General features: G+C 56.4%; 1 protein-coding gene across 2 annotated transcripts in view; it reads left to right on the top strand.

Moving 5' to 3' along the window:
* Positions 1–8695: 8695 nt before the first annotated feature.
* Positions 8696–15951, top strand: part of CELSR1 (cadherin EGF LAG seven-pass G-type receptor 1) — a 185724-nt gene continuing 178468 nt past the window's right edge. For both annotated transcript variants that reach the window (XM_034951717.4, XM_034951716.4), the window contains exon 1: positions 8696–12662. In XM_034951717.4, coding sequence (XP_034807608.3) covers positions 9143–12662 — 3520 coding nt within the window. In that variant the 5' untranslated portion in view covers positions 8696–9142. The remainder of the gene's footprint in view (positions 12663–15951) is intronic.

Here is a 15951-nt window from a genome sequence, read left to right as displayed (position 1 = left end):
GTAGAATCGTTCTTGCCCACAATCACCTGCCCATCTCTCTTGCACCCCAGAAAAGTTTTGCAAGTTCAGGAAGAGAAAAAAATAATCTGACATGTACTGTCTGTATTCTCCCATGACAATAATCTCTCTGTGGGAGGAGGGGTGTCCATGTCCACCACGGTATTGAATGAATATTGAATGAATGGCTGAATGTGCATGAAGGAAAGGAGACAGTGGGTGGTTCAAGTGTGGTTGTTCTCGCTTCCCCATTCCAATCAGGACATAAGCGGGGGGCCAGGGAGGACAGGGCCAGGCTGGCAGAGTGTCATCAACTCACGGCTGCTGGGGTGGGTGGCCCTCCTGTCCAGCAACAGCATCAGGGGGTGGGTGAACGTGTTAGGAGGGGACAGAAAAGTAGGAGCCACTGGCTTCCCCCACCCCCAATCTGCCAATCCTACCTCAGAACAGTTTCTTTTTTTTTTTTGAGACGGAGTCTCGCTCTGTCACCCAGGCTGGAGTGCAGTGGCTTGATCTCAGCTCACTGCAATCTCTGCCTCCCCGGTTCAAGCAATTCTCTTGCCTCAGGTTCCTGAGTAGCTGGGACTACACGTGCGCACCACCACGCCCAGCTAATTTTTGTGTTTTTAGTAGAGATGGGGTTTCACCATGTTGGCCAGGTTGGTCTCGAACTCCTGACCTCAGGTGATCCACCTACCTTGGCCTCCCAAAGTGCTGGGATTACGGGCATGAGCCACCGTGCCCGGCCCTCAGAGCAACTTTAGTGCTCCTCCCTATACCCAGCAGGGGCAGAGGAAAGTCCCCAGGGAAAGTCCTCTTTGAGCCGTTGATGACAGCATGGTTAGTAGTAGTTACAATGCCAAAATATAAAAAGAATAATTTTAAAAAAGATTTTGTGTGCAATTTTGCAGAGGGAATGTCTTGCCCTTTTTTCTCCACTCAAAAGGAAGGGAGGATATTCAAAAGAGTCCAAAAGTGGAAACAGCCCAAATCCCCACTGGCTGATGAGTAGATAAACTGTAGTGTATCCATAGCGTGACACGTTACTCAGCCTTCAAAAGGAAGGAAGCACCAATTTATGCCCCAATGTGCAGGAACAGTGAAATGTGATGCTGAGAAAGCAGCCAGGCCCAAGAGGCCACACAGTGTGTGATTCCACTGACACAAACCACCCAGGACAGGCAAATCCATAGAGTCAGGAAGCCAGTTATCAGTTGCTGGGGGCTGGCAGGGGATTGATGATGACTTTGGGGCTTCTTTTTGGGGTGATCCAATGTTCTGGAATTAGATAGCGGTGATGACTACACAACTCTGTGACTATACTGAAAGCATTGAATTGTACACTTTAAAGTGGGTAATTTTTAAGATATGTGAAGTGTGTCTCCTTTTTTTTTTTCTTTTTACATGTATTTTTTGGGCCGGGTGCAATGGCTCACACCTGTAATCCCAGCTCTTTGGGAGGTTGAGGTGGGCAGATCACGAAGTCAAGAGATTGAGACCATCCTGGCCAACATGGTGAAACCCCATCTCTACTAAAAATACAAAAATTAGCTGGGCGTGGTGGTGCACACCTGTAGTCCCAGCCACTCAGGAGGCTGAGGAGGAGATCAAGGAGAATCGCTTGAACCCGGGAGGTGGAGGTTGCAGTGAGCTGAGATTGCGCCATTGCACTCCAGCCTGGGGACAGAGTGAGAGTCCGTCTCAAAAAAAAAAATTTTTTTTTTTAGAGACGGGGTTTCATTATGTTACCCAGGCTGGTCCTGAACTCCCGGGCTCAAGTGATCCACCCACCTTGGCCTCCCAAAGTGTTGGGATTGCCGGCATGTGCCACCGTACCTGGCCCTTGATCTCATTTTTTTTTTTTTTTTTTTGAGACGGAGTCTCACTCTGTCACCCAGGCTGGAGTGCAGTGGCACGATCTCGGCTCACTGCAAGCTCCACCTCCCAGGTTCACGCCATTCTCCTGCCTCAGCCTTCCGAATAGCTGGGACTACAGGCACCCGCCACTACGCCCGGCTAATTTTTTTGTATTTTTAGTGGAGACAGGGTTTCGCCGTGTTAGCCAGGATGGTCTCCATCTCCTGACCTCATGATCCACCCGCCTCGGCCTCCCAAAGTGCTGGGATTACAGGCGTGAGCCACTGCACCAAGGTTGCAGGGAAATGTAATAGTTTAACTTGAGAACTTAAATGTAGGTCACTCAGACTTCTCTTAGAGATGGAGATGGTGCAAGAAAATGAAGGTTTTGCCGGGCGCAGTGGCTCATGCCTGTAATCCCAGTACTTTGGGAGGCTGAGGTGGGTGGATCACCTGAGGTCAGGAGTTCGAGACCAGCCTGACCAACATGGAGAAACACCATCTCTACTAAAAGTACAAAAAATTAGCCAGGTGTGGTGGCGCATGCCTGTAATCCCAGCTACATGGGAGGCTGAGGCAGGAGAATCGCTTGAACCTGGGAGTTGGAGGTTGCAGTGAGCCAAGATCGCACCATTGCATTCCAGCCTGTGTGACAAGAGTGAAACAAAAATAAATAAAATAAATAAATAAGGCCAGACATAGAGGCTTATGCCTGTAATGCCAGCACTCTGGGAGGCTGAGGAGGGAAGATAGCTTGAGGTTGGGAGTTTGAGACCAGTCTGGGCAATGTAGCAAGACCCTGTCACTACAAACATTAAAAAGAAAAAATTAGCCAAGCATAGTGGTATATGCCTGTAGTCCCAGCTACTCAGGACGCTGAGGCAGGAGGATCACTTGCGCCCAGGGGTTTGAGACTGCAGTGAGCTGTGGTCATGCCACTGCCCTCCAGCTTGGGTGACAGAGTGAGACCCAGTTTCAGGGAAATAAAAAGGGAGGGAGGTATGTAAAGAAGAACAGTAATCAGTAAACAGTAATCAGGGCCGGGCGCAGGCTCACGCCTGTAATCCCAGCACTTTGGGAGGCTGAGGCAGGCGGATCACGATGTCAGGAGATCAAGACCATCCTGGCTAACATGGTGAAACCCCGTCTCTGCCAAAAATACAAAAAAATTAGCCAGGCGTGGTGGTGGGTGCCTGTAGTCCCAGCTACTCAGGAGGCTGAGGCAGGAGAATGGTGTGAATCTGGGAGGCGGAGCTTGCAGTGAGCCGAGATTGTGCCACTGCACTCCAGCATGGGTGATAGAGCAAGACTCCATCTCAAAAAAAAAAAAAAAAAGAACAGTAATCAAGTGAGACAATATTCCCCCATATTGGCTCCATGATAACGTTTATGTGCATCAGGTGGGGGCCAGGAAACAAGATCGACCAAGACAATGATAATAATAGTGATAGGAGCAAGGATATTCAGCAGCGTGAACTCAGCAGGTGTGGACCCTCTTCCGGGAACACGTGCATCTCCCTTACCTGAGCCTGGAGTCAGCAGCCCTCCCAGTCACTGCCCCCAAATGCAGCTCCCATGCCCTCCTGGGACTTGTGTGCTCAGCTAGGCCCTTCATTCTCGTTCCCCGGGACTAGATGGGGGTGCAGCCTGTGGGGGGAGCCCCATCTCCACGCTGTGCACTCTGAGGCTCCATTTGCTGTGTGTCTTGCAGAGCTGGGCATCCTCACCCTATAGAGAGTGAGGGGCTCAGGAGTCCCAGGAGCAGCGGGCAGTATGACCAGCAGCCCGTGTGGCCGGCCACTGCTCGGGGCCAGCAGCATCGTAAGTGTGTGTGCATGCACAGGGCTCACTCTCAGCATGGTAGCCACGGAGCCCGGGGCTCAGGCTGGTCTCTGCTCTGCTCAGGGACAGTGTGGTGGGCACCTGCACAGGCAGCCAGGCAGGCGCAGAGGGGTAGAGCCCGTGCTTGGCCACTAGGGGCCAGTGCAGCCCTGAGATGGGCCCAGCAGGCACAGGCAGGGTGGGTGAGCATGGGGTGAGGGCATGGCCACAGGACCTTGTTGTTCCTGCCCACCCGGGCTCCCCAGGGAGATGCAAGAGCAGTTTAGGACACAAGACCTTAGCCCATTGCCCTGAGCCCACAGCATTTCCAGGCAGGCTGGAGATTCGTCTCTGGCTTTTGTGCGTGCCGGCTAAACTTCCTGGAGCTTTCCAGAACCTTCTTGGGGCTAAAGCCTCCCTGGAGCAGGTCGTTCAGGTGCTGGCATCTCAGGGAGCACCTGAGGGCGCCGAGCTCCCAGGAGGAGGCTTCACGAGGCGGCCTGGGTAGCCGTACGCGACAGCCCACGGGCAAGAAATCCCAACTTTTATATTAGACAAGTTCTGGCAACTTCCAAGCAGGAAAACATGTTTTCTTTGTAGTCATAACGTTATCCTGGCCTTCCAGGGAAGCGCTAGTACATAAGACGTGCTTGATTAGGATCTAAATTCTCTGTAGCCCCTTGCCTCTATTAACTCTATGTTGAGGCTTCATTTTTGTTCCGTGTTTTAACTTTCACAATTTTCCATGTGTCAAACCCCACCAACAGTAAGGCGTCGAGAGGAGGCAGAGGGGTGCAATGGGCCTGCTCCCAAGATGTTTCCCCCTGAATTCCAAAAATAGGGCAAAGTGGACAAAGTGGAGCTTGGCCTGGGCTCACTCGGCTTTTGCCTATGAGTGATTTCTTGTGGCTCCTTGCTGTTTACCAACTGGCCCAGGAATTTACTGTGTAAGGAACAGATTCCAGAAGTCATGTAGCTTCTGGTTGCGGCCCCTGGCAAAACGCATTTTCAAGTGCTTTCTACAGCATGTACAACACTAGAAATCCATCGTGTCTGCCTTCTTTTTTTTTTCTAAATTCTATTTTTGTTTTAAAAAATGCTCACTTCCCGTGAAACACCTCCGGGCAAGTGCAAAATACAAACATCAATTACAATCCATTGAGCCCCTGAGAAAGGCCGCAAGCAGCGATTCTAGGCACAGAAAACTGGTCAGTGGCTCTCAGGGTGACAGGTGCAAGAATGACCCAGGGTGCTGTTACTCAACTCCAAGCCCCCTCCCCGCCCTGAGAGTCATGAGTGGGCCACTGACCCCAGAGATGGTGGGCACATAGGGGCCAGGGAGGAGAGACCCTGCTCCAAGCCAATCCCAAAGGGGAAGGACATGAGCCGGGCAGTGACCTGTGGGAGCCGCAGACTCGGGCAGTGGACAAGCCCACCACATAGGTCGCTGCCCTTTGCAAAGCCCCACATATATCCCTTCTGCTCTCCAGGAATCAGCTCCACTTTCTGGAAACACATTGGGTGGACTGGATCAGTGTCCAAGTACAGACCCCTTGGGAAATCAGCTGAAAGCTGCAGCCCCTGCCTCTGCTCCAACACAGATGTGTGACCACATTCAATTCACATAATGAAGACGGAGAGGAGGCAGCCTTGAACTCATGCTAGGAAACAGCAACTGTGAAAATAGTAAATGCTATTCCTGGCAGATCCATGCCTGAGCCAGACCCTGTGCCGACCGCTTCACGCAGATTGTCTTGTTAATCCTTCAACAACGCTAGGAGTCTAGGACTATTGTGTCCAGTTAGAACAAGGAGTTACGCCTTGGCGAAGGTCACACAACTAGTTAGTGGCAGAATTAAAGCTCAACCCCTCGAAGGTGCCAGTCATTCCAAACTCGTGATTTCTGATGCGGCCAGACCACCTGGCCGTCTCAGCACAAGTTGCGGCCTCCGTCTTGTTAGTCCCGCTCCCCTCCCCACTTACTTAAAATTGTGGATTCTAGGCCCGGCGCGGTGGCTCATGCCTGTAATCCCAGCACTTTGGGAGGCTGAGGTGGGTGGATCACCTGAGGTGAGGAGTTCCAGACCAGCCTGGCCAACATGGCGAAACCCTGTCTCTACCAAACATACACACGTTAGTCAGGACTGGTGGTGTGTGCCTATAATCCCAGCTACTCCGGAGGCTGAGGCAGGAGAATTGCTTGAACCCAGGAGGTGGAGGTTGCATTGAGCTGAGATTGCGCCACTGTCCTCCAGCCTGGGTGAGAGAGCAAAACTCCGTCTCAAAAATAAATAAAGTAAAATAAAATAAAACTGTGGACTCTAAATAGGGTGTGGTGGCTCATACCTGTAATCCTAGCACTTTGAGAGGCTGAAGCGGGAGGATCTCTTGAGCCCAGAAGTTTGAGATCAACCTAGGCAACATAGCAAGACCCCATCTCTATTTAGCAATAAATAAAAATAGGCCAGGCATGGTGGCTCATGCCTGTAATCTCAGCACTTTGGGAGGCCGAGGTGGGCGGATCACGAGGTCGGGAGTTCGAGACCAGCCTGACCAACATGGAGAAACCCCGTCTCTACTGAAAATACAAAATTAGCCGGGCGTGAGGTGCACGCCTGTAATCCCAGCTACTAGGGAGGCTGAGGCAGAATTGCTTGAACCTGGAAGGCGGAGGTTGTGGTAAGCTGAGATCGTGCCATTGCACTCCAGCCTGGGCAACAACAGTGAAACTCTGTCTCAAAAACAAAAAAACAAAAACAAACAAACAAACAAAAAAAACACAAAAACTGCCGACTCTAGATGCAGGCATAGGGAAAAGTACGCAAATCATGTGTTTGGAGTTCAAAGTGTGATCATGAAGCCGACACTCTGGTAACCCTCAGGTCCAGAAGGGGATGCCCCTCCCCCCCCCAGAGCCCTCCTGAATGTGCCCATAGTCACCTCCTTGTTTTTCTTCATCTTTCCCCTATTTGTGCACACCTCTAAACGTTATGGTGGAGTTGGGCTTGCTGTCGGTCTAAGTGTGAATGGAATGATCTTTTGTCTTTGCTGGACATCCTGTTAGTGAGATTCATCCATCCTCCCCTGTCCCTAGGTGTTGGGCAGTCCCTGTGGTTACCTCGCAGCCTGCAGGTGTCTTATTCCAGAAAAGCAGGCCCACACCTGAACCCACTGGCTGCAGCTGAGTTTTGTTTATTTAAACCCAACCCACTCTGCTTAAAGCCTTATTGCAAAACAGGCACTCCTGGGGTTCTCTGGTTTTTCCTCCTGCCTGGGTCCCCTTCAGGTTCGCCCAGTAGCCTTCCACTGGGAGGCTCCGGGCTCAGGGACCCGCCCTGCCTTCCGGCCCCAGAACTCCTGTCCTTTCATCCTTCCCGGAAAAATCCCAGTGGAAGGGTATATGGGGGGTGGGGAGGTCCTGGACCGCTCACATTAAGGAGACGGACTTTTCTCCTTCCTCCCCTCCCTCCACACACACATTTCCCAACAGGACTCTCCAGTGGAAACCTCGAATTAAAAGGTTCCAAAGCAACTCCACCTTTTAGATCAATATAACGTGTTCAAATCCTTGCTACTGGAAAGAAAATGCTCACATTGGGCTTCAGCACAAAGACACTGTTTCAGCAGCTTTGAGCGAAGTTGGCTGAGTATGCGTGTGACACACACACAGACACATCGCTCCGGGGGAGAAACCCTTCCGGTTCTCCACAGCCGCCCACGGTCCTCCTCGTTGAGACTGGACTCATCTGAGCTCAGCTCAGAGATTTGGCTGCAGGATCCGATCCTCCCTTGCCAAAAAGACCCGTTCTAGGGGTGACTGCGCATTACTCCCACCCCCACAGCTCCGACCGGCCCCAGGAGAAGCCCTTCTAGGAGAGAAGAGGCGCCCCCCACCTACCGTCCCCGACCACTGGGAGGCCTAAGGGCTGCACTGGACTCTGGCGCCCCGAGCGCCACCAAGGGAGTGCGCGCCCTTCCCAGCCGCTGGTGGCACAGTCCCAAAGCCCCGCCCATGCGGGGGGTCGCCAAGTCCTAAGCCTCCACCCCCTTTATCCCTGTGCCCCATCCGGAGGCAGGTGTACCCGTCACGCAGACCTAAAGCTGCCCCCGGCCCCCCGTGGTTCCCCGCAGGAGGCGGGGGTGTGTGTCGCTTTTCTGAAAGTTCTAAGGTCTCTGCCCCCCGCCCCCCGCTGTCCTCTGTAGGAGGCTGGGCAGGGGCTGTGGCACAGCTCTAAATCCCTGCGGGTGCTTGCTTGCCCCAGGCAGCTTCCAGGACCCGCAGCCCCCCCTTCCCCCCAACCCGCTTCGGGAGGAGCCGGACGCTCTGGGATTCCGCGATGCGTCCGCGAACGCTCGGGTCGGGCCGCACGCGGGAGATGAGCGCGCCTCCGCCGTCCTCTCCAAATCCCTTATGTCAACCGGGGTTTTCTTCTTTCATTTAAAAGTTGCGCTTTAAACCAAGTGGGACGCAGATCCGGTAGCTGCCTATTGGGTTTCAAAGTCCAGGGAGTTTCAGTCGGGGTGAAGCATTTTAGCCTCCGTGAGTCTTGCTGTAAAATGGGTAACCCTCCTCGACAGCCTCCGCAGTCCTTAATGGGTGGGGGGCGCTCCCCGGCCCCTCGGCCCCAGTCCTCCGCCCCCGGGTCCTACCCGCGCGGCACTCCTGGCGGCGGCCTCCGTGGATCTGTTCTGCCGTGGTGGGGAGCCAGGCTCTGAGCCGCGGCCCCGAGCCCGAGGTGCGGAGCCATCGCCCCACGGGTAGCGGCCACCGGGGGCCCCAGCCCCACCTTTCCCGGCCCTGTTGCCTCGGCCCCGCCCCACCGGGAGGCTGGGTGGGGAGGCCTCCGGGGACTAGGCCCCCAGTCCCCGTCCCGGCCGCGCCCTCGCGTCTCCATAGCGATCCTCTCGGCGCGCACCTCCGAGCCGGCTCCCCCCGGGGCCGAACAATACGCCGCTGGGCCGGGGGCGGGGCGGGGCCAGGCCGGGGGCGGGGAGAGCGCGGGCGGAGGGGGCGCGGGCCAAGCGCACCGCCCAGGCAGCAGCCGGCCGCCGGGGTCTGCGCGGCGCGGAGCTGCCCAGCCCGCTCCGGGAACTCAGCCCCCGCCCCGCGTCGGGCCCGCCCCGCTTCCCACGCCCGTCCAGCCGAGCCCGCGCCGGAGCCACCTGGAGCCGCCTGGAGCCGCCGCCGCCGCAGGTTGATGCGCGGCGCCCTCCCGGGACGCGCGGAGGAGCCATCTTGAAACCAACTTCGCAAACTTTCGCAAAGTGCTCTCGAAGTGGAAGCTGCGGGGGAGGCCGGGCGCGTGGTCCCCACAGTCCCCGCCAGGGCCCCCGGGGAGGCGGGACGCGGACCGCCCCGAGGGCCGGGCGCCCGGGAGCCGCTCCCCGGCCTCGCCGGGTGGATGCGGAGGCGCGCCGGGTGCATGGATTGTGTTCGGGCGCCCGGCTCGGGCTCGGGCTCCGGGCCATGGCGCCGCCGCCGCCCGTGCTGCCCGTGCTGCTGCTCCTGGCCGCCGCCGCCGCCCTGCCGGCGATGGGGCTGCGAGCGGCCGCCTGGGAGCCGCGCGTACCCGGCGGGACCCGCGCCTTCGCCCTCCGGCCCGGCTGTACCTACGCGGTGGGCGCCGCTCGCACGCCCCGGGCGCCGCGGGAGCTGCTGGACGTGGGCCGCGATGGGCGGCTGGCAGGACGTCGGCGCGTCTCGGGCGCGGGGCGCCCGCTGCCGCTGCAAGTCCGCTTGGTGGCCCGCGGTGCCCCGACGGCGCTGAGCCGCCGCCTGCGGGCGCGCACGCACCTTCCCGGCTGCGGAGCCCGTGCCCGGCTCTGCGGGGCGCTCTGCTTCCCCGTCCCCGGCGGCTGCGCAGCCGCGCAGCATTCGGCGCTCGCAGCTCCGACCACCTTACCGGCCTGCCGCTGCCCGCCGCGCCCCAGGCCCCGCTGTCCCGGCCGCCCCATCTGCCTGCCGCCGGGCAGCTCGGTCCGCCTGCGTCTGCTGTGCGCCCTGCGGCACGCGGCTGGCGCCGTCCGGGTGGGACTGGCGCTGGAGGCCGCCACCGCGGGGACGCCCTCCGCGTCGCCATCCCCATCGCCGCCCCTGCCGCCGAACTTGCCCGAAGCCCGGGCGGGGCCGGCGCGACGGGCCCGGCGGGGCACGAGCGGCAGAGGGAGCCTGAAGTTTCCGATGCCCAACTACCAGGTGGCGTTGTTTGAGAACGAACCGGCGGGCACCCTCATCCTCCAGCTGCACGCGCACTACACCATCGAGGGCGAGGAGGAGCGCGTGAGCTATTACATGGAGGGGCTGTTCGACGAGCGCTCCCGGGGCTACTTCCGCATCGACTCTGCCACGGGCGCCGTGAGCACGGACAGCGTACTGGACCGCGAGACCAAGGAGACGCACGTCCTCAGGGTGAAAGCCGTGGACTACAGTACGCCGCCGCGCTCGGCCACCACCTACATCACTGTCTTGGTCAAAGACACCAACGACCACAGCCCGGTCTTCGAGCAGTCGGAGTACCGCGAGCGCGTGCGGGAGAACCTGGAGGTGGGCTACGAGGTGCTGACCATCCGCGCCAGCGACCGCGACTCGCCCATCAACGCCAACTTGCGTTACCGCGTGTTGGGGGGCGCGTGGGACGTCTTCCAGCTCAACGAGAGCTCTGGCGTGGTGAGCACACGGGCGGTGCTGGACCGGGAGGAGGCGGCCGAGTACCAGCTGCTGGTGGAGGCCAACGACCAGGGGCGCAACCCGGGCCCGCTCAGTGCCACGGCCACCGTGTACATCGAGGTGGAGGACGAGAACGACAACTACCCCCAGTTCAGCGAGCAGAACTACGTGGTCCAGGTGCCCGAGGACGTGGGGCTCAACACGGCTGTGCTGCGAGTGCAGGCCACGGACCGGGACCAGGGCCAGAACGCGGCCATTCACTACAGCATCCTCAGCGGGAACGTGGCCGGCCAGTTCTACCTGCACTCGCTGAGCGGGATCCTGGATGTGATCAACCCCTTGGATTTCGAGGATGTCCAGAAATACTCGCTGAGCATCAAGGCCCAGGATGGGGGCCGGCCCCCGCTCATCAATTCTTCCGGGGTGGTGTCTGTGCAGGTGCTGGATGTCAACGACAACGAGCCTATCTTTGTGAGCAGCCCCTTCCAGGCCACGGTGCTGGAGAATGTGCCCCTGGGCTACCCCGTGGTGCACATTCAGGCGGTGGACGCGGACTCTGGAGAGAACGCCCGGCTGCACTATCGCCTGGTGGACACGGCCTCCGCCTTTCTAGGGGGCGGCAGCGCTGGGCCTAAGAATCCTGCCCCCACCCCTGACTTCCCCTTCCAGATCCACAACAGCTCCGGTTGGATCACAGTGTGTGCCGAGCTGGACCGCGAGGAGGTGGAGCACTACAGCTTCGGGGTGGAGGCGGTGGACCACGGCTCGCCCCCCATGAGCTCCTCCACCAGCGTGTCCATCACGGTGCTGGACGTGAACGACAACGACCCGGTGTTCACGCAGCCCACCTACGAGCTTCGTCTGAATGAGGATGCGGCCGTGGGGAGCAGCGTGCTGACCCTGCAGGCCCGCGACCGTGACGCCAACAGTGTGATTACCTACCAGCTCACAGGCGGCAACACCCGGAACCGCTTTGCACTCAGCAGCCAGAGAGGGGGCGGCCTCATCACCCTGGCGCTACCTCTGGACTACAAGCAGGAGCAGCAGTACGTGCTGGCGGTGACAGCATCCGACGGCACACGGTCGCACACTGCTCATGTCCTAATCAACGTCACTGATGCCAACACCCACAGGCCCGTCTTTCAGAGCTCCCATTACACAGTGAGTGTCAGTGAGGACAGGCCTGTGGGCACCTCCATTGCTACCCTCAGTGCCAACGATGAGGACACAGGAGAGAATGCCCGCATCACCTACGTGATTCAGGACCCCGTGCCGCAGTTCCGCATCGACCCCGACAGTGGCACCATGTATACCATGATGGAGCTGGACTATGAGAACCAGGTCGCCTACACGCTGACCATCATGGCCCAGGACAACGGCATCCCGCAGAAATCAGACACCACCACCCTAGAGATCCTCATCCTCGATGCCAATGACAATGCACCCCAGTTCCTGTGGGATTTCTACCAGGGTTCCATCTTTGAGGATGCTCCACCCTCGACCAGCATCCTCCAGGTCTCTGCCACGGACCGGGACTCAGGTCCCAATGGGCGTCTGCTGTACACCTTCCAGGGTGGGGACAGCGGCGATGGGGACTTCTACATCGAGCCCACGTCTGGTGTGATTCGCACCCAGCGCCGGCTGGACCGGGAGAATGTGGCCGTGTACAACCTTTGGGCTCTGGCTGTGGATCGGGGCAGTCCCACTCCCCTTAGCACCTCGGTAGAAATCCAGGTGACCATCTTGGACATTAATGACAATGCCCCCATGTTTGAGAAGGACGAACTGGAGCTGTTTGTTGAGGAGAACAACCCAGTGGGGTCGGTGGTGGCAAAGATTCGTGCTCACGACCCTGATGAAGGCCCTAATGCCCAGATCATGTATCAGATTGTGGAAGGGGACATGCGGCATTTCTTCCAGCTGGACCTGCTCAACGGGGACCTGCGTGCCATGGTGGAGCTGGACTTTGAGGTCCGGCGGGAGTATGTGCTGGTGGTGCAGGCCACGTCGGCTCCGCTGGTGAGCCGAGCCACGGTGCACATCCTTCTCGTGGACCAGAATGACAACCCGCCCGTGCTGCCCGACTTCCAGATCCTCTTCAACAACTATGTCACCAACAAGTCCAACAGCTTCCCCACCGGGGTGATCGGCCGCATCCCGGCCCATGACCCCGACGTGTCAGACAGCCTCAACTACACCTTCGTGCAGGGCAATGAGCTGCGCCTGTTGCTGCTGGACCCCGCCACGGGCGAGCTGCAGCTCAGCCGCGACCTGGACAACAACCGGCCGCTGGAGGCGCTCATGGAGGTGTCTGTGTCTGGTGAGTGGCCGTCGGGGTGGGAGGAGCAGCTCCTGATGGGCCTCCTGGAGAGCCTCAGGAACCCGCCAAGGGCTCCGCCTGGCATGCCGGGGCGCAATTGGGCCGGGCCCGGGCAACTCTGCAAGGATTTGTTGCCGCCGGTTGGATGCTGGGGGTGAGCGCCCCGCCTAGGCCCAGCGAGGGGGAGAGGCACCGCGCCGCTTCCGTCAGCATTTTCCTGGGAGCAGGCCTGCGGTTCTCCAAGTTCAAGACCAGGGCTCAGCGCCTTCCTCAGCAGGCTAGTGGCTCCTGAGTACAGCTATTAAAATGTGGCCTCCAGGTGATCTGGGTCACAGGATTTGCTTGGGGATGCTCTTTCGTCAGCCAGCCACAGGGCTCTCTGGGAAGATCAGAGGTCACTGCCCCTTCCCAGTGCCAATTAATTCCAGGGTGGGACCGTTGGAATTGTCAGATGGGTCCCTGAGTCACCCTATAATGCAGCCGGTGTTCCCTTGGTCTGGCTTTTCTGTCTCCTGCAGATAATAACAGTCGGGCTTAGGTGTGTAGGGCTTTGTGCAAGCTCTTTGAAAAGCATAGCCTCATTTGATCTTGGCTTCTGCCCCTGGACGCGGGCTTGTAATTTGGGTGCTGTTGAAGAGGCCTGCCCAGTTAGTGGTGGAGCCAGTGTGGGAACCTCGCTTACCTGCTCTGGGGCTGGAGGTGAACAGGAGGGAGAGGAAGCCTCGGCTGAGCCGTCAGAAGCTTGGCCGGTCCTCCATACCTCTGACCCTGTGTGCCGGGGCTGGTCTGCGGTGCTGGGGAGGGGGACTAATAGAAGGTGTTGGAATTGGGAGACACAGAAGAGAGAGAAGAACTTCAAGGGGCCTGGGGGAACAGTAAAGGTCCCCCAGTGGCTCTTTGAGGTTTGCCTGACCGTGCATCCAAGGATGCTGGTGCAGGCAGGTGACCTTATTTATAAGCCCAAACTACTGCCAAGAAGAGCTCAGATTGGCTGGCTGTTTGAGTCAGTGTTTCAGAGGAATTGTTTAAACAGTGAGTTATTAGGCTACAACTTTGCCACAGGAGCCCTGGAATAATTAAAAAGTTAACTTTCTGATTTGTTTCGTTTCCAAGGTTGGCTGTTATTCTGTAATACAGGAAGGGTTGGATAGCTAACAGCTTCCAGTTACAGTTTGCTTATAAGATGTGAAACTTACAGGTTCAGTTTTGGTATAATACAAACCTTCCGCACAATTTTGGCAGTACAGTCTGTTTGTTGGTGAATATTTCAGGTTTGTGAGATTGTAAACGTGTAGAGAATATGGAATAGGCCCTTAAGGGCGAATTAACCTGGGTTATGGATATTCTTAGGAAGTTTTTCTTCTGCACCACTTTATCTTATAGATAAAGCACAGTGGGAAATTTGGCCTATTTAAAAATGACTTGGCCCAATAATAGGGTTTAGATTTAATGAGGGACGAGGTAGTGGGAACAGATCCATGCTGGGGGCAGGGATGTTTTGTGTGTCTGTGGTATCAGTAATGTGGGCCCCCCCGCTGTTAGCCAGACAGCAGGGTTTAGGATGGATTCCCTTCCAAGGAGGTTGGTTCCTGAGGGCTGTCTCACCTGGGGCGCAGCTTAGACCACAGTTGAAAATGGGCTGGGGGCTCCACACTATGTAGTCACTGTCTCAGTCATCCAGTTATTGGCTCTGCTCCTTTGTGGACACACTCGTACTCTCGTGTAAATCGGGTACTGTGTCCTCATGCATCCACACCGCCCCCCCAGACCACCACCGCCCCAACACACACCCGGATGACAGTGGTTACCTTTGACTGGGTTCCAGCAGGCGGTTTTCTTTACTCTTTTATTTGCGCTGTCATGTGTTTCCCTGGTAACTGGGAGCTGAGTGGTGTCATGCTGCTGCTCATTTTACAGATGCAGACACTGAGGCCCGGGGGTGTTGAGTGGCCTTCTCAGGACCGCACAGCCAGTGGGGGGCACTCGGCGTTAAACCACGATCCGCAGAAAGCAGCCCGCTCTTCGCATTCCCCTCTCTTCCTTTGGAGAACATTTTTGACGAATTAGTTGCTAAACTGAATTATTCCAGGGTCAAATGGGTGCTTTAAAGCAGGCATATGACCGGGCGCAGTGGCTCATGCGTGTAATCCCAGCACTGTGGGAGGCCGAGGCAGGTGGATCACCTGAGGTCAGGAGTTCAAGACCAACCTGGCCAACATGGTGAAACTCTGTCTTTGCTAAAAATACAAAAATTAGCCTGGGGTGGTGGCGAGCACCTGTAGTCCCAGCTACTCGGGAGGCTGAGGCAGGAAAATCGCTTGAATCTGGGAGGCGGAGGTTGCAGTGAGCCGAGATCCCACTGCTGCACTGTAGCCTGGGTGACAGAGTGAGACTGTCTCAAAATAAATAAATAAATAAATAAATAAAAGGATGCGCAGAAATCTCAGACCATTCGACTAGGATTTAATGCTCCAAATAAGTAAATCACTATTGACTATAAGATCTATGGTTCCAGATAGCAAAGCACTGGATAGAAAACAGACCAAACAAAAAGATCAGCCCTTGAATTATCCGGAGGTTTTATTAAGGAACAATGCGGGGAAGTGGTGGTTTCAAACTCATCCACTGTTTTCAATGGAGTGTTGTTGCTTCCCCAGGATTTACAGCCATGCCCTAAAGCCTTTGATGCAATATGACCAGCCTGGAGGTGCTGTATGCAACAGGCCAGCCATCGACTACATTTAGTGGGGGCCATTCCAGGAAGGGCTGCCAGCTTTCAGCAGAGGAGCCCAGGAGGGAGGAGCGCATCGGAGGGCGGGGCCTGGGAAGGCCCACGTGGTGGGGGCAGTTCATTTAGCCTGGCGTGGGGTTGAACACTTTGACTGTGACTACATAGTTGGTGGTGGTTTTATGTGGCCCACCAAGGAGAAAACATTTTTTGAAAATTTTTTGAAGTCAGAAGATAGTGAAATTCAAATAGCTGCCAGTTTTGAATGACATCCAGCGATACAAGATGTTCACTTTTTGCGATGGTTTTTGAATGAGATTTTAAATTCTGTGACAGGAACTTTTTATTATGCGCTTGTATAAAGGCTGTGTTTGCGTTTTTCAGAGCAATGTGGCTGATGACCCAGTGGACAACTGAAGCCTTGAATATGCTCTGCCTTCTTTCTGGACAGTGGTCTTTCAGAAACATTGATGTTCTTTGTTTTATTTTTATTTTTATTTTTAAAAAACAATTTATAATGAATTATATATAATATATAGTATATACATTATAATGAATTAT

This window comes from Pan paniscus, chromosome 23 (genome assembly GCF_029289425.2).
Source record: "Pan paniscus chromosome 23, NHGRI_mPanPan1-v2.0_pri, whole genome shotgun sequence".
Lineage (NCBI taxonomy): Eukaryota > Metazoa > Chordata > Mammalia > Primates > Hominidae > Pan > Pan paniscus.
The sequence above is the reverse complement of the archived record's forward strand: the minus strand, read 5'-3'. Positions and strand labels throughout refer to the sequence as shown.